This window comes from Sorex fumeus, unplaced genomic scaffold, assembly GCF_029834395.1.
Source record: "Sorex fumeus unplaced genomic scaffold, SorFum_2.1 ptg000013l, whole genome shotgun sequence".
Taxonomy (NCBI): domain Eukaryota; kingdom Metazoa; phylum Chordata; class Mammalia; order Eulipotyphla; family Soricidae; genus Sorex; species Sorex fumeus.
Window position 1 is genome coordinate 10227572 of NW_026606070.1, and position 25939 is coordinate 10253510.

At 43.3% G+C, this 25939-nt stretch overlaps 1 protein-coding gene across 1 annotated transcript in view; it reads right to left on the bottom strand.

Moving 5' to 3' along the window:
- FRAS1 (Fraser extracellular matrix complex subunit 1) overlaps window positions 1–25939 on the bottom strand; it is a 508077-nt gene that overhangs the window by 18452 nt on the left and 463686 nt on the right. Inside the window, exons 60-69 of the mRNA XM_056111320.1 lie at window positions 23643–23799; window positions 21921–22121; window positions 18997–19184; window positions 17675–17950; window positions 14679–14911; window positions 11934–12094; window positions 8748–8962; window positions 5481–5631; window positions 1525–1632; window positions 429–588 (exon numbers count right to left, since the gene is read on the bottom strand). Coding sequence (XP_055967295.1) covers window positions 429–588; window positions 1525–1632; window positions 5481–5631; window positions 8748–8962; window positions 11934–12094; window positions 14679–14911; window positions 17675–17950; window positions 18997–19184; window positions 21921–22121; window positions 23643–23799 — 1850 coding nt within the window. The remainder of the gene's footprint in view (window positions 1–428; window positions 589–1524; window positions 1633–5480; window positions 5632–8747; window positions 8963–11933; window positions 12095–14678; window positions 14912–17674; window positions 17951–18996; window positions 19185–21920; window positions 22122–23642; window positions 23800–25939) is intronic.

Sequence of the window (25939 nt, forward strand, 5' to 3'; positions counted from 1 at the left end):
ACCTTGCTTAATCTTAGCCTTAGAATAAGGGTGAACACTTCCTGATTCATCATTCTGGAGTTAATCTGAGCTATTTTGTTCCTTTTTTTTTCTATTTGATAGATTGTTCCTATCAATCTCCCCTTTTATTTATTTTTATTTATTTTGTTTGGGGGCCATATCCAACAGTGCTCAGAGCGTATATACCCCTGGGTCTATGCTCAGGGATCACTCCTGACTCTGTGCATAGGGGGTACTTCTCATGGTGCTCAGAAGATCATATGCAGTGCCGGGAATCAATGTGCAAGTCAAGTGCTTTACCTGCTGTACTACCTCTCCAGCTCTCAACTCCCTTTTTTGAAATAAAAGTGCAGAAAAAAAGCCCTATATTCTAAGCTGACAGAAACAGAACCCATTTCTGATCCTCTCTAAACTTCCTGTGTATTTACCTGTTGTAAGAGCTTGTGGCTCTCCAGAGTTGATATGGTGAGTCAAAAGTCTGAGCACTCCAGAGGAGCTGCAGGTCAAACTCAATGCCTCCGAGGTGGTCTGGAGTCAGTATGAAGGACTTCACATCAGGGAGGGTGTGGTGCTCCATCACAAACTGTCCTGTTCCGGGGGAAACACGCGACTCTGTGACTTTATTATACTTGTGGACAATCTTCTCCAAGAGTCTTAAAACTGAATTAAGACTTGAAGATCAAATGACTAAGGCTGAACTTACCCTGCTACCCCTTAGAATATGTCCCACAATGGTTGGGACAACATAACACCTCACCCCCAGCCTAACCGCCAGCTGACAAGGCTCACTGTGGTCAAATATACTTAGAAATCATAGAAATGTACCATGTGGAAATGAGCATGGTCGCAATTTCAGGAGTCAGTATGTGACAATGAACATCACACAGTCCTTGAATTTCATAGCCAACATGTTTTTTAGAGGTATACCATCTTGTAGCTTTTAAATAAAAATATCAATTTTGGATAAAATAAACCTCATTTATGGCTACTCAAGTCCTTGTGGTAGAAAACAATTGGAGACCTCAATAAATATGTAAAATCCTCCAACAAGACACTTTTCCTCTTTAAAACAGTTGTAATATACTGGCTCAAATACATGAACATAAGGATACTATCCTAGATTTGAAATACTAGGTATACCAATGAGTATCACATATGAATCATGGACCCAGCTCCTTTAATATAAACTGATAAAAATAAATATAGACAATCATAAAAAATAAAAAATTATTTCTATTCTTAAGAAATAAGAATAGAGGCTGGATTTAATTGCATCAGTGTTAAAATCTTGGTTGTGATATATAAGAAAATGTCTTTTTACCCCAAAAGAATGTCTACATAAGTATTTAAAGTAACACAAAGGTGCAACTTGCTTTCAAATAATCCCCCAATACTGAGTATGTGTGTGCATATGTATCAAAACTTAACTTTGACTTTGCTTTTTATTGTTCTATTGCTTAGACTTCTTTTGATGGTTGTCATATTTTTAATTAAAAGTTTTGGGGAAAATAGCATTGACTTTACCTCTGAATTTGGCGTGGGTTTTGAATTCAATGACAAGCCGGCCATCCTCTCGAATGTAGATCCTGATGATCTGAAGCCTTGCAGACAGCACACTGTCGGTCTGGATTCCTGCAGGGGACCACAAACGAAACATCCACATCAGGACAAAGAGGTCTCCTAGACACAGAGCTATGTGAGTTACTCCAGTGACTCCTTACAACGACACTGGAGAGATAGCATCTTGGTAGGGCATTTGCCTTGTACATGGTCAACCTGGGTTTGATCCCCAGCAACCAAATGCTAGCTCAAACTCACCGGGAATAATTCCTGAGCAGAGCCAGGAATAATCATTACTATATCAGGAGTAATCACTGGGCTATACTCAGTAAGCATTGCTGAGTATAGCCCCAAAACCTAAAACAAACAAACAAACAAACAAACAAACAAAAAACCCAAAAAAACCCAAGCAAACAAAACAACCAAATAACACCTAAACATTAAAAACATTTTGGAGGGTGCTGGGGCTGCATCCAGGACCCTATACAGGAAGAGCAATGAGCATTACCCTGCATGTTTTTTGTTTTTTAGGGCCACACCCGGCGATACACAGAGGTTACTCCTGACACTGCGCTCAGGAATTAATCCTGGCGATGCTTGGGGGACCATATGGGATGCTGGGAATCGAACCCAGGTTGGCTGCATTCAAGGCAAATGCCCTACCCGCTGTGCTATCACTCCAGTCCCCAATCTGAGAAAGATTTATACAACCATATGAACACAGAGCTATTCAGAGACACTTGCTAATCAAATTGCATGTCAGTTCATTCAACTTAGTTCTTTTTCTCAGTTCCACTTTCCTTGACATAATCTTGTATCCCTGTGAGTCCCACTTAGTACCGATTCATAGCTAAAAACCATGGGTCTGGAATGATAGTACAGTGGGAAGGACATTTGTTTTGCGCACGCCGACCTGGGTTCAATCCCTGGCATTCCATATGGTCCCCTGAGCATCTCTAGGAGTGATTCCTAAGTGCAGAGCCAGGTCTAACCCGTGAGCATCGCCAGGTGTGACCCAAAAAGCCACAAAAAAAATCACTCAATAACTTTGTATGCCAGAGAGACAGTCCAGGGTTAGTGTTAATGCGTTTACCACGCATGCAGCTGACCCTGGCTTGATCACTGGCACCACATATGGTCCTCCAAGCCCCACCAGGAATGACTCCTGAAGAGAGAGCCAGGGAATAGGCAGAGACAGGGCCAAGGAGTCGCCCCTGAGCACTGCAGATGTAGCTCAAGCCCCTGTCTCCAATCCCCAGGCCGAAAAACAAAAAGCCTCAGCAGGGTCTGAGATAGCTCAGGTCCACAGGTATGTGTGACCTGTGTAAGGGCCCAATTTTCATCCCCAGCCATGGCCCCCTTAATACCTCCTGGCATGGACCCGGTGACCCCCAAATACTGCTTGGGAAGTCCCTTCTTCCCACCCCAAAATGCTTCTTACTGTCAATTTTATATCAGAAAGTGATTTCAACACGTTTGCTTCATACTGTGTTTTCTTTTCCTACCAGGACACCTCTCAGGACTTAATAGAAGTATAAACAAAAAGGTAACTGCATCTAGTATCCAAGTCAAAGGTGTAAAAAGTCAGATAAATACAGCAGAGCAAACTGTGGTTTTAATCAGGGCACTGCAACCTCAGCATCCAGTAAATTCAGTCTCAATAAATGAAGGGATCCCCACAGGTGGCGTAAAAATAAAATGAACAAAACCTTCCAAAGCTCCAAGGCCAGACACTGAGTAGAAAACTTTGATATTATCTTCCTATGAGAAATACAAAAATGAATAAATAATGTGAGCTTAAGTCATTTATAGAAGAAAGGATCTTATTTATAAGAAATGAAGCTCTCCGTATAGAAAACTCTGTTAACATTTTATTGATAGATTGATTATTTTTTTTTTTTGGTCACACCTAGTTGTGCCCAGGGCTACTCCTGGCTCTCTGTTCTGGGGACTGAACATGTGCCAGGGAATTGAATTGGGGTCAGCTGCAGGCAAGTGGCTTCTGGCTCTCTGGCAGCCTTTTAGAACCTCTGCTTCAGAGCAAGTAAATCACTGTTACAACAGGAGAGGGGAAGAATGAGAAGTAAAGAGAAGTGAAGTTGAGACAATGTGGAAAGTTACATGGAAATGGAAAAGGGAAAAGAAGCAAGTCATAACTCAGACCCACTGGAGTGAATGGAGGAAAAAAATATCAGGATCTCTAAGGGGTAGTGGAGGACGTGGGGGATACAGGAGGTGGCATCAGCTGAGGGACTGACGCCAAATCCACCACCGTGGGGGTCTCCTCTTACAGCAGCAATGGGGACAAAGATGTGTGTGTGGGATTGGGGGGGGGGGCTCAAAGAGCATTCTAGAAACTCAGTCAGTGCCATATGCAAAAATCTGGAAGGACATTGAGGGTATCATGGTCAGTGAAATAAGTCAGACGAAGAGAGATAAACAGCTATGATTCTTCTCACATATGACACAGAGAAAACAAACAAAATGATATACTAAAGAAAACAAAAAAAGAACTTTCAGACTACAACACCAATTAGTGGTAATCAGAAGGAAGGAGAGCTGGGGAAGTGGGGAAATCGGGTAGAATTTTGTAGCAAAAGGTGGAATTATATATATATTTTTAGTGGTGAGCTTTATATAGCATATGTTGTAGTACATGCTCATTTTTTGGCATTATTTTGTTTTGGTGCCACTCTTCACAGTGGTCGGGGCTTACTCCTGGCTCTGTGCTCAGGGATCACTCCTGGTGGGCTAAGGGGCCCATACAGAGTGCCGGGGAGAGAACCGGGTCATCCGTGTGCAAAACAGGCACCTACCCACCACACTAATGCTTCAGTCCTTGCACTGTGACTTTTTAAAAAAAATTTTATTTATTTATTTATTTTAAATTTAATTAAAAAATTTTTTTTGTTAGTGAAACATCATGAGGTACAGTTATAGACTTACAAACTTTTGTGCTTGGGTTTCAGTTATACACTGATCGAACACCTATCCCTCCAACAGTGCCCATTTCCCACCACCATGGATCCCAGTATCCCTCCCACTCCCTATCCCCCCATCCCACCCTGCTTCTGTGGCAGGGCATTCCCTTTTGTTCTTTCTCTATCCTTTTGGGTGTTGTGGTTTGCAAGAGAGGCACTGAGTGGCAATCATGTTTGGTCTATAGTCTACTTTCAGCATGCTTCTCCCACCCTGGGAGGATTGCACTATTACTTTAATTGTTTTAAAAAGAACAACAACACATCCTTGAAAGAAAAAGTAGAATTAAAATCCTTACGCTGAAGACTAAAGCAAAAGGGCAAACACTAGGCCAGAGAATCAACCGTGCATCCTTGCCCTGGGTACATTTTTCCATTTGCCCGGATCTGACTTGAAGTTCCTCTTGCACCTTACACCACATGAATCACACCGTTTAGTAAACAATTTTGCAGTGCAGGAATCACTGGTGTTCCACTGGTCCATTGCTGGACCATCTCATAGATCCAGATCAGAACTGGAAGTACTTGGGAAACTACATTCGGTGTCAGGAATTGAACCAGGGTCAGCTGCATGCGAGGCAAGCACTTTAATTCTCGTACTACCCTGTACCAATTTTAACTAGGAGAAAATAATTATCCCTAGAGAGCATGTTCTCTGGTCCCCACCAGGAAACACAGGAATCACCTGACTTGCCACCTTCTGTCCTGGACCCCTGGTGATCTGGACTGCCTTCCACATCCCTGCAGGCCTCATGGCAACCCACATACGTGGCGTGATCCTTTTCCCAGAACCGCACCTTTCCAGAAACTGAGGTGGCTTTCTTTTGGGTGCATGCACGGCACAAGATGAAGGCAGCCACTGTTACACGTCACCACTTAATTTTTCTTTTCATCGTTTGCGCTTATGGGAGGGGTGGGGGAGGGAACTGTAGATCTCAATACCTGTTCTCCAGAGAACTGTGTCATAGAAGAAGGAGAACTCCATCTCCGTGTGGTGCTCCAAGGACGCCCAGCCCCTGGGGGCCGTCACGTAGATGTAGGACACATACAGGGGCACGTGCACTGTCAGGAAGGACTGGGCTGAGTCTCGCACCTGCCAAGCAACAGCGTGCCCAGAGAGGGTTATTTCTTCTCTCGGGATGAAACAGCATCTAACCAGCACAGTTGGGTTCAAATTTCACTCATTCAGTCAGTAACCATTAATTGAGGGTTCATGACCATGTTGGACATCAGGCTGGAAGCTGAGTCCTCAGCCCCGGGGACCCTCCCTCAGGCACCATACCTCATTGTGTTTAGGCTCCTTGTGGAGTTTGCTCTTAAAAGAAGGAGCTACAATAATGAAAAAGAGAAATAACAAGACAGGAGTGGCTGAGATGCTTCTTGAGAATGGGGTGATCTGGAGAGGCTTTCTGAGGAGAGTCGCTTGAACAAGGATGCCTTGGAGTAGTTCTGCCTTCCCCGAGATTGTAAAGCATCATGGCCTTCTCCAGAGGAAGTACCCTGCGAACATGAGACCAGCCACAGGCATAGAATCCCTCACCGATGGGATTTCTAGGAACCACGGGAGAGTCAGCTAGAGAATCAGCTCTAATTGGGAGCACGTATTGTTGTGGGTCTTGGGAACGTGTGGCTGATTAGGATGCCGGAGTCCCCTCAGCTCCTGTTCCAGGATCAGAGACTATGGGATTAGGTCACTGTATCTTGGAAACTTTACCCACACACAGCTCAGAGCTGCAAATATTTGGAAGGTTGGAGGGTTCCCAGCTCATATAATGGTTTGTTGATATAATTTTAAAAAGGCATCATTCTTCCAGGATACAGACCCTTTTTTTGAAGTTCATATTATTTTATTGGTGGTATATTACTATATTTTTACTTATGAACCTTTTTTTTTGTTTTTTTTTTCTGGGGCAGGTTTTTATTTTATTTCTATTGAATCACCATGAGATACTTATAAAGCTTTCATTTTTGAGTTTCAGTCATAGAATGATCAAACACCATCTCTCCACCAGTGCGCATTTTCCACCACCGGTGTCCCCAGTATACTCCCCCATCCCAACCTTCTCCCTGCCTCCATGGTAGACCATTCCCCCCATACTCTCTCTCTACTTTTGGGCATTATGTCTTGCAGTAAAGTTACTGAGAGGCTATCACGTTTGGTACTTTATCTACTTTCAGCACACATCTCCCATCCCCAACAATCCTTCCAACCATCATTGATTTAGTGATCTCTTCTCTATTCCAGCTGCCTTTTCCCCCAGCTTATGAGGCAGGCTTCCAACTATGGAACAGTATTCCGATACAAACCTCTTACTACTAATCTTTCAAAAGAAAACCTCTGACTGATACTTATTTGGCTCAATAACTTTAAAAAAAATTCACTATTCAATGGGCAATAGGTAGATGAAAATGAAAATGAAAAGATAAATTGGTAGATGAAAAAATAAATTATGAAAAGATAAATTATGATTTCATGTTGATACCATGTCTGTGTGAGTGGGGAATATATTTTATAAAAAGATTTATTTATCTTTATTTATGGGGGTGGAGCGATAGGACAGCGGTAGGGCGTTTGCCTTGCACGCAGTCAACATGGCCAACCCGACTTCGATTCCTCCGCCCCTCTCGGAGAGCCCAGCAAGCTACCGAGAGTATCTCGCCCGCACGGCAGAGCCTGGCAAGCCACCCGTGATGTATTCGATATGCCAAACACAGTAACAACAAAATCTCCAATGGAGACGTTACTGGGCCTGCTTGACCAAATCGATGAACAACGGGAGGGCCTTTAACTTTTTACCTTTATTTATGGGGGTATAGGGCCATATCTGAGCGTTCTCAGGCTTACCCCTGGCAGGGTACGGAGCACCATATGGGGGCCTGGGGATCATTAACCCAAGGAAAGTGCCCTACCTTCTGTACTATTAATTGCTCCAGCCCCGGGAATATTAATTTTTTTCTTTTTGAGGGAACAGAGAAGCCAATCATTTACTTTTGCATTTCTGACTTGAATCTGGGTTTAAGCAATCACGGAAATCCGAACAGAATGCTGAAGAACCTGAATATTCTGGGCAGCAGGGGGCAGTAGAGCACACAAAATAAAGGTTAATCAGCAGAAGGGTGTTGTGAAGAAAATCAACCCAATTTCAATCAGAGATTTCCCAGAATAATTCAATAGGCCTCTCCCATATCCCCTTCCTAAGTGTGACCAAAGCTCATTTAAAATAAAAAAACCCACCATCTGATTCTGGGTTCCTTGAGATAGCTGAGACAAACCTGTTTGAGACTCACCTTTTTCTTGAGGACACAGTAGCCTACACTGTTTGATATCAATAATTCCCTCCTATGACTCTGTTTTTTTATTTTTTTATTTTTTTGCTTTTTTGGGTCACACCCAGCGATGCACAGGGGTTACTCCTGGCTCTGCACTCAGAAGTTACTCCTGGCGGTGCTCAGGGGACCATATGGGATGCTGGGAATCAAACCCGGGTTGGCCACGTGCAAGGCAAACGCCCTACCTGCTGTGCTATCGCTCCAGCCCCAACTCTGTTTTTTAAATTATCAAAAACTCCCATCGTCACTAACAACTAATGACCTGTCAAAAAGTGTCTTATTTTTTGTCAAATATTTTCGGTTTAGGATAGATATAAAATCGAAGCCTTTTAAAACAATCTTTTCTCCATAATACTTGGGGTGGCTGTGTCCTAGGGTCTTCTGGAAATTAGAATTTTTCACCTGTCATTCAACTCATTTTCCTTGGTGGGGAAGAGAATACGTAGAATAGAATAGTATAGAGAATCCATCTACTAAGTAAGAGTTTTAATAACCCTAGACATCAAATGTATACCCTTTTAGCTTTCTACAACAGACTCAGAAGAAAAAGATATGTATATATGCATGATAAGCAAATATTTGATACGTGCTTGAATGACTAGCCAGGCAATAATCTGCTTCCACATTAACTTAAACAATCCCCACATTCATGTTTTAAAGACTGAATTGAGAACTTTGGGGGTGGTGGTGTCTCTTTAGCCCTGGTGGCACTGAGATCTCCTGCACAGAACTCAGAGATAAGACCACCCCCCCCCCCTCTGCTGGCTCACTCCCAGAAGCCCCGGGTTCCAGTGAGCTCCGTACAGGGCTCGGGAAACAAGCAAGGTCCCATGCAGTATGCAAGTGCCCACAGCCCAGAGCCCAGCGCTGGGCACCCACCTGGAAATCAGCAGTGACAGAGCCACCACAGACATCTATCAGCTCTGTCATGTCGTAGTAGGCGTCAAAGGTCCACACACAGCTCTTCAGGTTCAGGTGTTTGTAGAGCTGGATGGACTTTGACTCGCGCACGCTGGGGTCAAACTGGAAGGGGCGGTCATAGCCAGGGCCCAGGGCAGTGCTATCGTAGACCCGGTCATCCAGAAATCCTGCCTCTGCGTGTAGTGGAAGGAACAAGGAACCATTAGTGGTCTGCAGGGCTCCTCGCCCTTGATGCCTGCCCCAGTCTACAGGGCTGGTGTGGGGATGTGTCCTGCTACAAATGTAGTTTTGACTCCACCCCACTGTGAACTGTGCAGCCGCATGGGGTTCCTGCCCTGCAGATGGTCAGGGAAATCCAGATACTGCCCATGGACATGAGTTAAGCAGAGCTTGGCCTCGTGGATTCCCCAGAGAGCCTGCAGGAACTTGAAAGAAGAGAATAACCAACAGTAGCATTCATGAACGAACCCAGGGGTCTGGAGATCTCATCGATTTTGCTTGAGCAAGCCCAGTAATGTCTCCATTGTGACAACTATTACTGTGTTTGGCATATCAAATATGTCACGGGTAGCTTGCCAGGCTTTGCCGTGCAGGCAGATACTCTCGTTAGCTTGCCGGGCTCTCCGAGAGGGGCGGAGGAATCGAACCTGGGTCGGCTGTGTCGGCCGCGTGCAAGGCAAACACCCTACTCGTTGTGCTACCGCTCAAGCTGGAGACCTCAAAATAAAGAAAATATAGCCCAATTTTGCCATCACCCTGGGGAATCTGGGTGTCTCCTTTGCAATTAGTTCTTGAGGCAATGGAGTCGCTGTGTGGGTACTTTGCTGATGAACTATTTTGGTAAGAAAGATCTTTTTAAAAAAATCTTTTATAAAATGCTCCCAATCAAACATTTGATTTCTACCCCGCCCTCCCATGGTCTCTTCTCTCTTGGGGAAAAAGTCCTAATTCTGTGTTAATGAGTAAATAACTCACTAATGAAGCTTGACGAAACCTCTCCGGTTACAGGCAAAAATTACTGAATCAAATGCTGCCAAACAAGTGAACTGTTCTAAATTAAGGAAGACCTTTAAGCAGCAGAGAGAGTGGAATATAGATGTGATTTAGAATATTGGGGCAAAGGATTTTTGCAATACCAACAGTAGCTGTAGGATGCTGAAAGAGTTGATACATTTCTTAAATGTCTGACATCAGCACCCAGCCTTTGGCTCTTCAAATTCTAGCATGAACATGTGTGAACCAAACTGTGTTTAAATAAGAAGAGGTAAAACCTTCAGCTCCCAAACATGGCATGCTTCTTTCCCTAGCATTGCTGTGAAACAATTAAACTTTCATGTGCAGCTCAATGATTTGCAAATAATTTACACTCAACTAATTTCTATTGTGTTAAGACCATCGCTACCCCCCCAAGGGATGCCTAATGAATATGAAAGAGCTTCTGAATGCTCCTCTGTCTTGGAAAACACCATCCAGTGATTCATCAGTGACGGAGAGAGGAGATGTGCATTCAGGGTATGTGGCTCAGGTAGATGAAAAGGGATGGGACTACTGATCAGGTGGAATGTCTGAGAAGAGATGCAGACCTCAGCCATCAGCTGCTTCCGCTCTGGGTTCTTGACAGAGCAGCGCTGTTCCAGGGTATGTCCTTGCTTGGGCAAGAGCAGGAAGGCCCTCCTGCTCTGGCCGGAAGCAGGATGAGTCTGAAGGATGGGCTCTCTCCAGCGATTGCTAGAGTCAGTAGTTGATGCTTTGCAGTTCTTCCTCTGCCCAATCGTGCCTCTTCTTTTGCTCTTTAAATGACGTGGCTCTCTAGTAAACATCTTGCACCCCAAACTCCATCTTCCCACCTCTTCCTCCTGGAGAACCCATCCTAGCCCCATAACATCTACACGGTAGCTTTCAAAAGCTGCAGTGATCGTGGATTTTCTTATTTTGATTTCTTATTTGTTTTCTTTTGTTTGGGGCCACACCTGGCTGTGCTCTGGCTGGGCTCATTCCTGGCACTGCACTCAGGGATCACTCCTGGTGGTGATCAATGGATCATATGTGGTGCCAGGGATCAAACCTGGATCAATAGCATGCAAAGCAGGCTCCTGACCTTTGCAAGTGGCTAAGGCAAATGGATAGAGAGGAGATTCTTTTTCTTAATTAAATTTCTTATTTAGTCATCATGAAATTACAAAGTTATTCATGATTGGGTTTTAGATATGCAATGTGTCAACACCAATCCCTTCGCCAGTGTCTACTTCCCTCCACCAATGACCCCCCCCCAACTCCCCTACCCCCACCAATTTGCCTCCTATCCACCTGTCCTCTTCTGAGAGAGGACTTTTTTTTTTTTTTGCTTTTTGGGTCACACCTGGTGATGCACAGGGGTTACTCCTGATTCATGCACTCAGGAATTACTCCTGGCTGTGTGCTCGGGGGACCATATGGGATGCTGGGAATCGAACCTGGGTCGGGCCGCATGCAAGGCAAACGCCCTACCCGCTGTGCTATCACTCCAGCCCCCGAGAAAGGCCTTTTTTAAATACACATTTTTACAATGTGATTTACAGTACTGTAAATCAGCACAGGGCTTCAGGCATGCCCCTTTACCACCTTTCAGCACCACCATAGACGTGGCCCCTCCCTGTCCTACCCCCTAGCCCCATCATGTGGCATGGGAAACAGACAGGATTCTTACATGCTGTGCTATCTCTTTGACCCCAATTATGGATTTTAGAGTGTGAGTCTAAACATGTTTAGGAAATGGGAGAAAAGAATTAAACCTGACCATGGTAAGTACCTGAAAAATGTCCATACACTAACTTTACCTTGGTTGGTACAAATGGTTTTCCATATGAAGGATTTATTTATTTATTTAATATATATACATTTTGTATAATATGTACATAATATATACATTTATATGTTTAATATATACATTTTGTATTTGGCTTGGAGACCTTGGATTCCAAAATCCTTGTTTCTTCCTATTTACTTCATTGTCTGAGTTGCCCATGTTTAGTTGCTTGCTAAGAGAAAAAAGTCACTCATCCTATGGATTTTGAGGACCAGAAAATAGAAAATGCAGGATTCACTTAGCCTCCTCCCTAAGGCACTGAAAAGAACTAGAAGAACCAGCAGAAAACTTTCTCTCACCTGAGATGCCTCGCAGGTCCCGGGTGGTGACGAGATTGGAGCAGACGTGCTGGTGTCTGTAGATGGACTCGGAGAGCAGGAAGTGCAAGTTGTGCAAAGGCATGGTGGAGATGAGGGGCAGCATCCCATCCTGGTGTGGGATCTGCACCGAGATGTGAATTCTAGGAGGAAAGGGCAGAAAGATTTATCTGTCTGCTAGATAGCATATTGCCTGCGCACGAGACTGTCTTCACTAATGAATGCTGAGACGTTTTGAAGATTTCCATGGAGGATTTCTTTCTGAACAAGAAAGAGGGAATGAGGGTGCAGGTTGAGCTGCTTTGCCCTCGAGACAGCATCTAGTCAGAACCGAGAGCCATCAAGTATCAAGGCTTTGGGGGCTGGAGCAATAGCACAGCGGGTAGGGCGTTTGCCTTGCACGTGGCCGACCCAGCTTCGATTCCCAGCATCCCATATGGTCCCCTGAGCACTGCCAGGGGTAATTCCTGAGTGCAGAGATAGGAGTAACCCCTGTACATCACCAGGTGTGACCCAAAAAGTAAAAAAAAAGAATTACTGCTTTGTTATTTTCTACACAAGAAAAGATAGCATCACCACAAATTACCTAACAGTTTTCTTCTCCTTTTCATAGAAGCTTCAATTCTGCATGAGCTAGAGTTGAGGGACTGCTCTGTACAGTGACTGTTGCTGGAGGAGAATTAGGGGAAATTCCTTTTTTGGTTTGTTTGTTTTGGGGTTACACCCAGCAATACTCAGGGGTTATTCCTGCCTCTGAAATCAGGAATCACTCCTGGCGGTGCTCAGAGGACCATATGGGGTGATCGGGATCGAACATGGGTCAGCCGGCATGCAAGGCAAGCATCCTAACCACTGTACTCTTTCTGGTCACACATATTTTTTTTTCTTTAAAGTATTTGTACTTAAAAAAAAAAATCTCCGAGCTTTTTAAATTCTAAGGCTTCCGGGGAAACTCTTAGAATAAAATTATATCCCACTGCTCTTGTCTTTCCCCAACTGAAAACGGTTTTCCCTCTCCTCTTTCAAGTTTCTGCAATACTTTGCGCTGGACGTGACGCTCTGCTCCGAGGCGCACTCTCCTTGATCTACGTCCCTCAGCGCTTAGGAGCTTGGATGCAGGAACTCTGTAACTTATTTATATCAGCTCCTATTTCACGTATGTTTTCAGGCTCTGTTTATCTTGCCTCCCACTATGAGGACAAGGACCATTTCCTTCACTTCTTTTGTTTCTCCAGAGCATACAGTATATAATTCTAAATAAAATATGAGCTTAATAAATATTGGCCAAGACTGCAACACAGAACAGAACTGTACTTATGGGCTGCATTTTTTTTTTCATTGGACAAGCTTAAATTTTCAGCATGTTTATGGAGGAGGTCTTTAGGGTTTTTACAGCTTGTCTCTCAGAGCAAAGGCGCATATTTTAAAGATGATGCAGAACCTTGGACGATGAAGAGAATGGCTCTTACTAGGTAGAGACAGTACCTCTTACTAGGAAGAGACAGTACCGTTCTTTCATTGTGCTTTCAAACAACTGAATTTTAATGTTAGGAAGAAGGATTTGCATTTTTGGTTCCATATTCCAATCTTATTTTCTGCAGGCAAATAAATCCTTTTACCCGAACTCAGTTTTTTTATCAAAGCACAACATAAACACAAAGGGGCTAAAGAAAAAAACGTATGATACATACGAATTCTTTTTCCACTACGTAAAAATTGGAAGTATCCACTTCCATCAAAATCGAGATCTTTCAGGAAAGAAATAAAAGCCCGCCTGCCCAGCATTGTATAGTCTGCAGGGCAGGAGAGACAGCTCGAAGCGCTGAAGCCAATGCTTGCACCCAGGAGGCTTGGTCACACAGCATCACGTGGTACCCAAAGCACAGAAAGCACAGAGCCAGGCCCAGCCCTTAGCACTGCTGTCTGGGACCCCAAGACAAGAATAAATCACAAAACGGTTGACACTGTGTGGTTACTTGTTGGCTGGTTAGATATCTGGTGAGTGCCAACATGGTGCCAAGAAGCACTGTGCAAGGTGGAGACAAGAAAAACATGGGCCCTGCTCTCAAGGGCACAGGCAGAATGAGGGGTGATATGTTCTGGCAGACACATATGTGGAGGAATTGGAAGGGGGGCCTCCCAAATTAAGTTGGAGAGAAAGATGAAAAAGTTCTCTTTTTTTTGCTTTTGGGGTCACACCTGGCGATGCACAGGGGTTACTCCTGGCTCATGCGCTCTGGAATTACTCCTGGTGGTGCTCAGGGGACCATATGGGATGCTGGGTATCGAACTCGGGTCAGCTGCGTGCAAGGCAAATGCCCTACCCTCTGTGCTATCACTCCATCCCCGGAAGATGAAAAAGTTGTCGAGATAACATGAGCTAAGGATAGAAGAACGGAATTGAAGTACACTGAGTGGAAGAAGGCAGCAAAGGCCCGAGTCAGCAGCAGCTGGGCAGAGGCACATCACCAAAAAGGATTCGAGATCCTGAGGAAGTTACTATGTGGTTCTCCTTGGGTGGACAAGCAAGCAAAGATGAGGATATGAGGCTAGGAAGTTAGGCAATGTGCCAGTTCTTGAGGGACCTTAGAAGATGGTTTTACTATTTTTTCACTCATCACTCATTCCTCATTGACTGAAGCATCACCGATTGGTCTGTCCCAGGTAGGAAACACAAAGACAGGCAGAGATTTACTCCTCCACTCCCCTGGGACATGCTGGCCTGACCTGTTGGGATGCTCCTTGTGTTTGACGTCCAGGTATTTCAAGGTCGCGATGAAGGACTGAGCCTGGAAGCCTCTTGCTGTCCCAGCCACCACTGGGGTGTGGCAGATGGCACTGTCTGTGCCAATGGTAACAATGTTGCTCCTTAAGGGGGTCCCCACGTGGCCCACCTTGTCCACAGCCTTTGCCACGCAACGCACATGGAACCTCCGGCTGAAGTAAATGCTATCCAGGACCTGGTGGAGAGAATAAAGAAGCTCAGGCATGTGCATATGACTTACCTAGCTCCCTACATTGTATATTCGGAGTGGCATGACACAGGGTACTAGTAAAAAAGGAATCTGTGAAGACCACCCACCCTCTCACCCAGGCATCCGTGCATCCACTATCCACATCCATCTATCCACCCATCCGTGCATGTATTCATGCATGCATGCATCCATCCATCCCATCCATCCACTGTTTTACCACATAAAAGTACATACTTTCTACCAGAAACTAGGAATGAGGCATAAGCAATGAAGGAGACGAAGAACAAGTGGGCAGATGTGCTCTTTGTAAGAGTCCAAAGTGGACTCTTACAACATAAGGACCACTCAACTAACTTTTCCCCTTCCAGCAAGACTCCAAGTGACTCTTGGAGTTATAGTACAAGGTTATAGTACAAGGATACAAAGGAAGATTCTCTCTTTTCTGAAGTTTTTTCTATCCTTCCAATGTGTTATTCCTACCCCATTCCCGCTTTGATGAGCACATACTCTGCAAGTTATAGTAGCATACAGACTTGAAGCTGAGAACTTGGCATCTGTTACCTATGTACCTTTGAAGTCTTTTTTATATTCTTTCATGTTCCCAGACATATAGAAACCATAAGAGTGTTTAACTCCGTCTATGCAGTGTCAAAGGAGGTCATCGGAATTCTTTGGGTTACATGTGCATACACATAAGGAAGTACATAAAAAGAAAAAGTAATTGGTAGGTCTGCGTGCCATGGACCTCCCACAAAGCAGTCGTGCACACTTATAAATTCTACCCATGAAAACAATTTTCATTGAAGTTCATTAAAAATTAAAGAAGATTTTTTCCATTACAATTTTTAATTAGCTGCCAACACTTTATTTATTTATATACATGGACTTAGTTAAGAAGGGAGTTGGGGCATCTTATAAAAATGCATGTGATGCAATGGTATTAAATAAGCAGTTGAAGAAATGAAGAAAGATGGCAAAGCAAACGGGCTAAGGAGGGTGAGTCACTAATTCATTGCAAGAAAAGAAACTGAAACATAAAATGAATCTATAAAATTGGTGCTAGATGAAACTGTATATTTGGCTTAAATCAAACCAAACAGAGAATTAGATACTTATGAAACTTAAGCTATAAAGTTTTGCCATAAAAATTTTAACAATACAGAAAATAATTTAAATTTATGTATTTAATCTGGTGTTCTGGTCTTTCTGAACAAAGTCCAGCAAAAACAATGGACAGAGTGACCTTCATTTCAAGTCCCTCATCTCTGTCCAAACAGCATTCCATCATTATTATCCCACCCACATCAAATACTAAAGTGACAATCGACAAATGTGAATTGAAGAGAAAAACTGGAAGAAAGTCTGCCTAAAAGAAACTTTTCAATTCCCAAATTGTTCAGTGACCTGATTAGTCAAAGATCAACAGGCTTTCTATGTGCTGAAGAGTTTTAAGATCTTCCTCTGAAGAGACGAGAACTCCCTTGGACGCTGCAGTGAGTAGAGAGTAGTCACTGTTGTCTGCTCTCTCTCTGTTTGAGTCACTGCATTCTGAACCTCTGTTTAGGCCTTCCCACAGAGCTTTGTAAAATGTAGATCACTCAAAGGCACAGCCTGCCCTTTTGTTTAATAACTAGTTCGTGCCACGAACTATGGAGGTGCTGACTACTTTGGGACACATAAATGTGAGAGAGACCTTGGTCCACGCCCTTAATGAGTTTGTTTTGGAGTCACACCCAGCAGTTCTCAAGACCTCCCCCGGCTCAGTGCTGGAGCATCACTCTGTTGTGGGGGAACCATGCCTTGCCCAGACTGAACCCCAGTCTCCAGTATCCGAAACATGCCCTAGAGTTTGTAAGGTATCTTCTTGCCCATCCCACCATGTGTTTAAACCCAATCTGTATGGGATGACTAGAAAGTTCTGGAAGACCATTAATAATTGCCCTTACCTAAAATCTTTGACTTAGATTTACTTTGTCACTTAACCAGATCTTTTTCTGGGGTCTCCCAAGTAATGTTTAGGGGTCCCAGAGGCCACTCCAGGGATAACCAACCAGGCCAGATAATTCAAAATTTGGGCCCAAGGGTGTGGTTCTATTATGGTCAGGGTGATTGGGGGCCACCAGGGCTGTACCTAGTGGTACTTAAGGGGGACTATGGGGTATAGAGGATCAAATTTAGGTTCTTATGCAAACCTGCTATGTGTCTCTGATCACTGAGCAATATCCCCGGTCTCTGTAAATAATTTTTAAATATTATTAATTTTTTTTATATTTGGTCCACACCCAGTGATGCTCAGGGCTTGCTTCTGGCTCTGCTCTCAGGGATCACTCCAGGTGGAACTCAGGCTGCTGGGGATCAAACCCAGGTCTACCATGTACAAAGTACGCCCTACCCGCTGTAGTGTCTCTCCAACTCCCAAGTGATTTTATATGAGATTTGCTAATGACTTCGTTGAGTTGATATGTGAAAAAGATTACTTCGTGGATTGAGAGCTTAAGGCTTTAGAGAGACTAAGTACCTCTTCACTTCACATAGGTCAAATCAGGATTCTGAAATAGATGGTCTGTTAACCTAGTTCTCTTTTAACTTTACCCCACTCCCTTACCCATAAGAATGGAAATACTATGTATGAATTACTTAGCTTATTCCAAATACCATACCATATTGGAAACTTTAGGGAATGGATGATTCTGAGCAGCAGACACTAATGTTTCCTTTCCATGCCCAATCCCATCTCTGCAGACTTACCATGTGGTTGACGCTGGTGAACGGTGTGTTGTCAGTGATGGTCTCAAAAGGAGACCGGGCCCCGTTGCCATCTGTGGGGGCAGCCACTTCCCAGCTGAACTGCACGGAGGAGCGGTTGATGCCAGCCTCCAGGCAGCGCTCCCTCATTACCCCATACTTGGGGAAGTGGGGGTCACAGGGAGTGACACAGACCAGTGGGTAGCCCGGGGAGGGGGATTTCTTGGCTCCTTCCTTGGTGACCTCTTCCACGTGGTCATAGTCAGCAAGTGTGACAACCTGCAAAGGTGCAATAAACTCAGCTTCCTCCAGAGTTGGGGTGTGGGAAGGTCAGAGAACTGAGATTTCCCCCTTCCAAGGATCCCTAAGATGACTTCTCTGCTCTGGAAAACTAACAAGCTTTTATACCACTGCCGGGTGTTCCTGAAAAAAGGCGACAGATATTTAGTAGGTAGAGAAGATCCTACTGCCTGAGCTAAAACTTTTATTATCTCATTAATCTCCCTCCCAGTCATGTGAGAAATACTTTTATTGTCCTGCACACTGGTACCAACGCTGTATCACAAATGACAGTTGCTCGTTTAAAAGTTGCCTTAAATTGTTAATGCTAGGTAGTGGCCTATTTGGCAAAATGAGGGTAAATAAAGGTACTATGTTTCTTCCATGGTAATCAGAGACACATCCTGAAACGATCCTTCTATGGTATGAGCTTAGCCAGGGTAGGTTAGAAGATTTAGTCTGATGCTTCATGATTAGATGTTAAATTTCTCTAGGCATTTTCCTGTGAATGAGAAAGTAACTGCATCCATACCGTCTGTTACCAAACTGGGAAATATGGGATGGCATTTCTGCTCACTGAATCCTATCCACGCGGCATATATGTAGACAAAGGGGAGTACCCCCTATCTACTTTTCGAGCACCCACCAAAGAAATGAGAGGATGAGTTGTATCTTACTTTTTGTCTTATTCACACTAAGGTGTCGGTATAGTCCCATCTTATTTGGGCCCTCACACCTTTAGCATTGTTGACATTTGAGTCAAACATTTCTTAGTTGTTGGCGTGGCCCTATGCAAGGGTGTTTAGCATTATCCCCGACTTCTGCCTACTAGGTACTAATTCTGCTCTACATAACGGTTGTGACAACTAAAAAAAGTACGTGTCACTAGACATTGCCGAGAGTGCCCTGGAGGTGACAGGGGTGAGGAAGGAAAGTGATGAGCTTATTCCTGGTTGAGAACCACGGCAGCCATCCGAACTCTCACGAGCTCTTGTTTGCTGTCCATTAAGACACAGAAGCAGTCTACTTAGGTCAAGGTAACTCACAATGGGTGGTGCTGGCAGTATCAGGCTCCCCGCTGCCTCCTGGTCTAGAATCGTCACTGTGGCCGTGGTCACATCGCCGAGAACTGCCTCTACGGGGTCATCTGGACCAAGGACTAGGGAGAAGGATTCATGCCACTCCCGGTCTTCATTGGAGAGAATCTCAACTTTGAAAAAGATATGGTCCACACCTTCCAAGGACACACAAAGACAGAGACCCTGTTAGGCAAACTAGTGGCTTCCTGTTGCAATATAGCCTTTCTTCACAGAGGCTTGTTATGAATGCAGTGGCTGCTAATCACCGTAACCCCATCTCCAGCGAGGAGTCTGTTTTATCGACCAAATTCTACCCGTAGTAGAGGCTCAGTACTGCAGATTTACTATTCAACACGGGATGAGGATTAATGGCCCCTGCCTGACACCAGCTAGTGGTAATAAAAATCTATGATCCGAAATATGCTCCACCCTGAGTTTTTTTTTAAAAAAATTGTCTTACCCTTTTACACTTAGGCATAAAGTTCCTATTGGGAAGAACTCAAAGGCACCAATCAGGTTTTGCCTGTTGGGGGAGAGGGTTAGAGCCCGAAAAAGCTACTTTGTCTTCTGAATAATTATTCTCTGAAGCTGTAAATACCCCTGGCAGTAGCTAAGGCTTCTTTCTCTCCTTTGTAGAAGTGGACAAGCTGCTTCTAAAACGTCACCTGTGTCTTAAGACATAATCATCACATCCCATTTTTTTTGGCCTAGAATATGGTTTGTAATTTTTCATTGCATAATTGTTGCATGGTATGATTCTGTTCATCGCATCACTTAAAAGCAAACAGAAGGGCTGGAGCCATAGCACAGTGGGTAGAGCGTTTGCCTTGTACGCGACCGACCTGGGTTCGATTCCCAGCATTCCATATGGTTCCCCTGAGCACCACCAGGAGTGAGTGATTCCTGAGTGCAGAGCCAGAAGTAACCCCTGAGCGTCGCTGGGTGTGACCCAAAAAGCAAAAAAAAAAAAAAAAAAAAAAAAAAGCAAACGGAGGGACTGGTGAGATAGTAAAGTAAGTAGGGCACTGGCCTTACATGTTTCTGACCTGAGTTCAATCCCAGGACCCCATATGGTTCCTGAGTCTGCAGGGGTGACTGCTGAGTGCAGAGTCAGGGGTAACTCCTGAGCCATCGCTGGGTGTGGCACAAAAAGAAGGGGAAAAAAAGGCCTTCTTGTGTCCAGGGGTCTGAGACAGACCACAGCAACAGCCCTTGTGTCTGAGGGGTCCATTCTTTGCCCAAAGCTTGCTAAAACATCTTGGAAATGTCTTTTGAATGCTTGCCTACTTCTGCCTTCGTCACAAATGACGCCAAGATCAACAGCGGACTTTCAACCTTTGACAATTCCGGAAAGCTCTATGAACAAAATTAGCACACAAATGAACTCCTTCACTAGCTCATGCTTTCCCTAACATGATTAAAACTGACAGTCCAGCAGGTCACGTGACTTCCATATCATTCCTGATGACTCAGAGTCAGAGTGTCTCTAAGATAAATCTTATTTATTTGGGGCCATACCTGGGCAATGCTCAGGGATTGTCTCAGGTGGTGCTTGGGGTAAACACACAATGCTGGGGATCAAACCCAGACCTCCCACATACAAAGCATGTGCTCAGCTATCTTCCTGGTTACCTCCCCCCCTTTGGAAATTTCTTTTTTCTTTCTTTCTTTTTTTTTTTTTTGCTTTTTGGGTCACACCCAGCGATGCTTAGGACTTACTCCTGGCTCTGCACTCGGGAATCACTCCTGGCGGTGCTCCAGTGCTCAGGGGACCATATGAGATGCCGGGGATTGAACGCAGGTTGGCTGCATGCAAGGCAAATGCCCTACCCACTGTACTATCGTTCCAACCCCTTTGGGAATTTCTTAACACAATGCCTTTATCCTAGTAGGTGTCAGACCATTTGAACACAGAAATTGTGCCCTCCTTCTGAATTTTACTAATCTCAGAGTGGCCCAGCACACAGTGTTGTATCAATATTTGTCAAATCAGAGTAATGACACATACATAAAACTATAATGATTTAATCAAATGCCCCTTCTTAAATGAATCATTGGCTGTCTGTAGCTTTGTAGCACTGTCCTCCCATTGTTCATCAATTTGCTTGAGCAGGCACCAGTAATGTCTCCATTGTGAGACTTGTTGTTACTATGTTCGGCATATCGAATATGCCACAGGAAACTTGCCAGGCTTTGCCGTGCGGGCGAGATACTCTTGGTAGATTGCCGGGCTCTCCGAGAAGGGTGGAGACTCAGCCGCATGCAAAACAAACTCCCTATCCGCTGTGCTATTAGAAACAAATTTGATGAAATAAAATTCTCAGAAGTTCTAAAGAAAGGGACCCATTCCTCTACCCCTCACCGTCCCCCCTTCTCATGCCATTTTTTGTTTTGCTTTTGTTTTGGGATCATACTCAGAGGTGCTCAGAGGGCTACTATAACAGTGCTCAGGGGACCATGCAGTGCCAGATATTAAATCTAGCCTCCTGTATGCAATGCAAGTGTTCCAGCCCTTTCAGCTCTCTCTCCGATCCTCCCACGCCATGTTTGTTAACTAAAAAAAAATTTTTTTTTTTGCTTTTTGGGTCACACCCGGCAATGCACAGGGGTTCCTCCTGGCTCTGCGCTCAGGAATTACCCCTGGAGGTGCTCAGGGGACCATATGGGATGCTGGGAATCGAACCTGGGTTGGCCGCGTGCAAAGGAAACGCTCTCCCCGCTGTGCTATTGTTCCAGCCCCTGAAAATTTTTTTAAAGATTTCTCTAAACATAAATGTATGCCGAGTAAATTCTTTCTATTCTATTTTCCCTTTTCATTTTTTGTATTTACTTCTATATTCCAATATATGATATGTGCCCCTCCCCGTATATTGGGACTGGTATTCAGTTACCGGGGCTGAACTTTAACACTCGACTCTTCGGGTAATAATCCACACCAGACTGGGCAGAGCCGTCTCTTGTGCTGCAGCGAACCTTGGACGTCCTGTTCTGATCTCCTCTGCGAATCACCTTGATGTTGAGAATGGCCATGGCATCCGGCCCTGAGGGTTCTCGAACTTGGTATGCAGCTTCTTCAAACTCAATGGTTGGTGCTAAGGAAACACAGTTTAAAAAACAAGCACAAGTTAGAATAGCAAAGAATTCAGATGCCCATAAAATCATCTTATGATGACCAGAGGGAATTTTCCACATTAGGTTAACAGTACCAAGGCAAAATGGTTTAATTCATAAAAATTAATCAGTATTCACACACACACACACACACACACACACACACACACACACACACACACACACAGCAATGTTAGGAAAAAGGAAATTTATCTTGTAATTCTGAAGGAATTATTTCTTATTAAAAACAATAGAGTGATGGATATATTTTTAAGCTTGATATGCCCATGTTTTCCATCTGGGCATGACAACTCACAAAATGTGTTGAAATTCGCACATTTTATCTAGGGACCGAGACATAGGGAATCCTTGAGAAAAATCTGTATGAACCAACTCTTTGTTTATGAAATGTGAATTTCTAAGGTTTATAATTTATCTCACTTCTTCACATTTACCAATCCAGTTCTCATTTCTGGTCTCTTGGAACTCTTTCCTATGGCTCTTTCCTTCCACACTTCATCTTCCCAGTGGTTGTTTAATTTGGAATGAGCGGTAATAGTGACTAGCTACAATAATTCTGGAACAGATTTCCTAACACAATCTAGTTTGGGGTCCTATTCTCGTTGCTAGGATATGGTTTAATGATATGCTGATTTACACCAAAATTTCAATTTATACTTTCTTTTCCATTATATTCTTGGCAAAGAATGGGATAATAACTGTAGATAGAGTAAGATAAAAGATGGGAAAATTGGGCCAGAGAGATAGCACAATGGGCTGGTTGTATGAGTTGCATCATGGGATAACTGGGTTCATTTCTTGATATAGCATACGGATCCCCTGAGAAGAAAGAATAACCCAAGTGCTGCCAGATGTGACCCACATACAAAACAAAACAAAACAAAAAATGAAATTTAAAACAATGACAAATTTTATAGTATTTTATATGTAATATAGAATAGTGGAGAAACTTCTAAAGTCTCTATGTTCATTTTCCCTTTTACTTCTCTGAAAATCCATGCTCTGTGAAACTTAGGGGTGTCGCAGTAACACTAGGAATATGTCCTCTCTAAGCCTTAATTATTGGGTTTTCTGGATAATCCAATAATTCATCTCAGGTTTGGAATCTAACCTTTGGTTAATGACTGATTCAACACCAAAACTGCTTTTCTTATTTTATCCAACATCCAAGTTAGTCTCTGATTTTACATCACAAACCCTAAAGAGTCCTATTGACAAGAATAATATAATCAAATCAGATTATATTAGGAAGTCTTTGTTTCTAATTAGATTCTAAAATCTGATCAAATAGGGTTCACATTCAGTTTTGCTATTTATAGCTTTTGTCACTTGTTGCAAGATTGTTATATAAATATTACAAAACTGTTATCACTAGATACTTTCATCGAAATGGCATTTTTAAAGGCACCAATAATTACATTAGCAAAACATCAATTTGTATCTCACAACCAAAGTGTAGCTAAGGGCAGTATCTCTGTTACCATCTTCATCATTGGATATTGTGATGGTGGCCAGGTTATTCTTTCCGATTCTGGCTCCACTCCAGTGGTTTCCAAGAGGATGGCTGAGGTAGACCTGGAACTGTTCCTCAGGCTCAAAGATGGAGTCATCATGGATCGAGACAGTACAGTTCTTCATCTAGAGCCAATGGTACAAGATAGATTAAACTTCATGGTGAATTATCAGCAATCTTCTTGTTTTCCTAGAAAATGATCTCTCTTTGCAACATCAAAAAGTTAATAAAAATTCAAAAAAGATCCAAAAAGACTGGGAACATAGCTTTATGGCAGAGCACTTCTATGTGTGAGGTCCCAGATTCAATCCCCATCACCACAGAAAACAACAACAAACAACCATCCCAAGACAGGGGATGGAGAGATAGGACAGCAGGTAAGGTATCTGCCTTGCACCTGGCTGACTCGGGTTCTATCCTCAGCACCACATATTTTTCCCTGAGCACCTCCAGAAGTGATCCCTGAGCACAAAGTTGGAAGTAAGACCGGAGCACAGCTAGGTGTGGCCAAAAACAAACAACAAACAACAACAATGTACCAGAGAGAAGACCCAAAGACTGGAATATGTGGAATGTGTGTTTTGCATGCAGGAGCTTTGTGTTCAGTCCTAGATATTGCTCTGTCTCCGAGCACTTCTTGGGGGGTGGACCCCTGAACATGGCTGAGTGTGGCCCACAACAACAGCAAAATGAAAGGATCCAAATGGTGTCATTTATAAAACTTAAATTTTAATCACTTAAATTTTGCAGTTAATGCCTTATAATGAAACATTATATGCATATGTAACAAATATATAAAATTCACTTATGTGCATCTTATATATGACATATATAGATATAAATGGTGTCTAAGAAATAATTTTGGAAAATTGGAATAACCCAAACCATCTTGAATTATTGGTCATGAGCTATAAAAACGCCCTACCGCTGTGGTAGGGTGTTTGCCTTGCATGTGACCGACTCGGCAGAGCAGGGTTCGATTCCTCCTCCCCTCTTGGCGTGCCCGGAAAGCTACTGAGAGTATCTCACCCGCACGGCAAAGCCTGGCAAGCTCCCCGTGGTGTATTCGATATGCCAAACACAGTAACAACAAGTCTCACAATGGAGACGTTACTGGACCCATTCAAGCAAATTGATGAACAAAGGGAGGACAGTGCTACAGTGCTACGGAGCTATAAAAAAGAACAATAAAAGCCACTAAAATAAGCAGAGAGTACTTTGCTTGTGTTTCCACCTTTGCCTGGGCTGATCAATACTTTTGCACATATCATAACGGGTATATTTCTAATGATTAGTGTTTAACATAATGATTATACTTCCTGGAGACATGGATATGTCCATTTTTCTTTGTTAAAAAATGGAATGGCTTTTAAGGAACTCAGATAAGCTTCCTGTTAGGTAAACAAATGCCTCAGTGCTGTAGAACTCTCAAATCTGCTGCAAAGAGCAGTCTCCTCTGAAAAGGAGAATGTCTGTGAGAGCAATCTGAATTCCTATTTGATGAAAATGTACTTAAGTGTTTCCCAAATTAAACATTCTCTACTGAGGATTGCATTCTTGCAAAATGTAAACTAAGAGCACAAGTTTTTAGACAGCAGTACAGCTTCTCCAGTATGGGGGATGACTGCTAGTCGAACCATTTTCAATCCATTACACTAACATAATTTAGAGGATTTATGGATATAGACATGCTTCATTCTCTTACTTTCTGAGTTAGAGTAAATAGCAGGAAAACAACCTTATGGCCATTTCAATGTGGCTTGATATCTTAATTTGATTCCTGCTTTTTCCTACAGTAAGAACTTCTTGGGGCTGAGGAGATGGTTCAACAAACTGAAACACACACTTTGTGTGCAAGACTCCCCAAGTTTGATCTTGAGCACCATGTTGCCCCTAGATACCACTGAGTGTGCCCCCACAAAAAGAATTTCCTTATGAAAAGCATGAATCTAGTAAGCCCCCCAGGATATTATGTATATGTATGAAATATGAAATATTTTTAAAAAGACATAGTGAATGACAAATTCCAAAGACATTGCTTATCATGTCAAAGAAGATGAAGAGTACGCTTATGAATAATGACAGTCATCATGTGACTAACCTATAGACCACTAGATATATTTTCTTTATAATTTCAGTTTATTGCAAACTGTCTCTTGGACAGGCAGTGAATCCTCTTTTGAACTGAAAACAAATACAGACATGTCACCTCAAAGCTGAAAGACTGAATCTGCAGTATTTGTGTGTGTCATTAAACACGTGTTT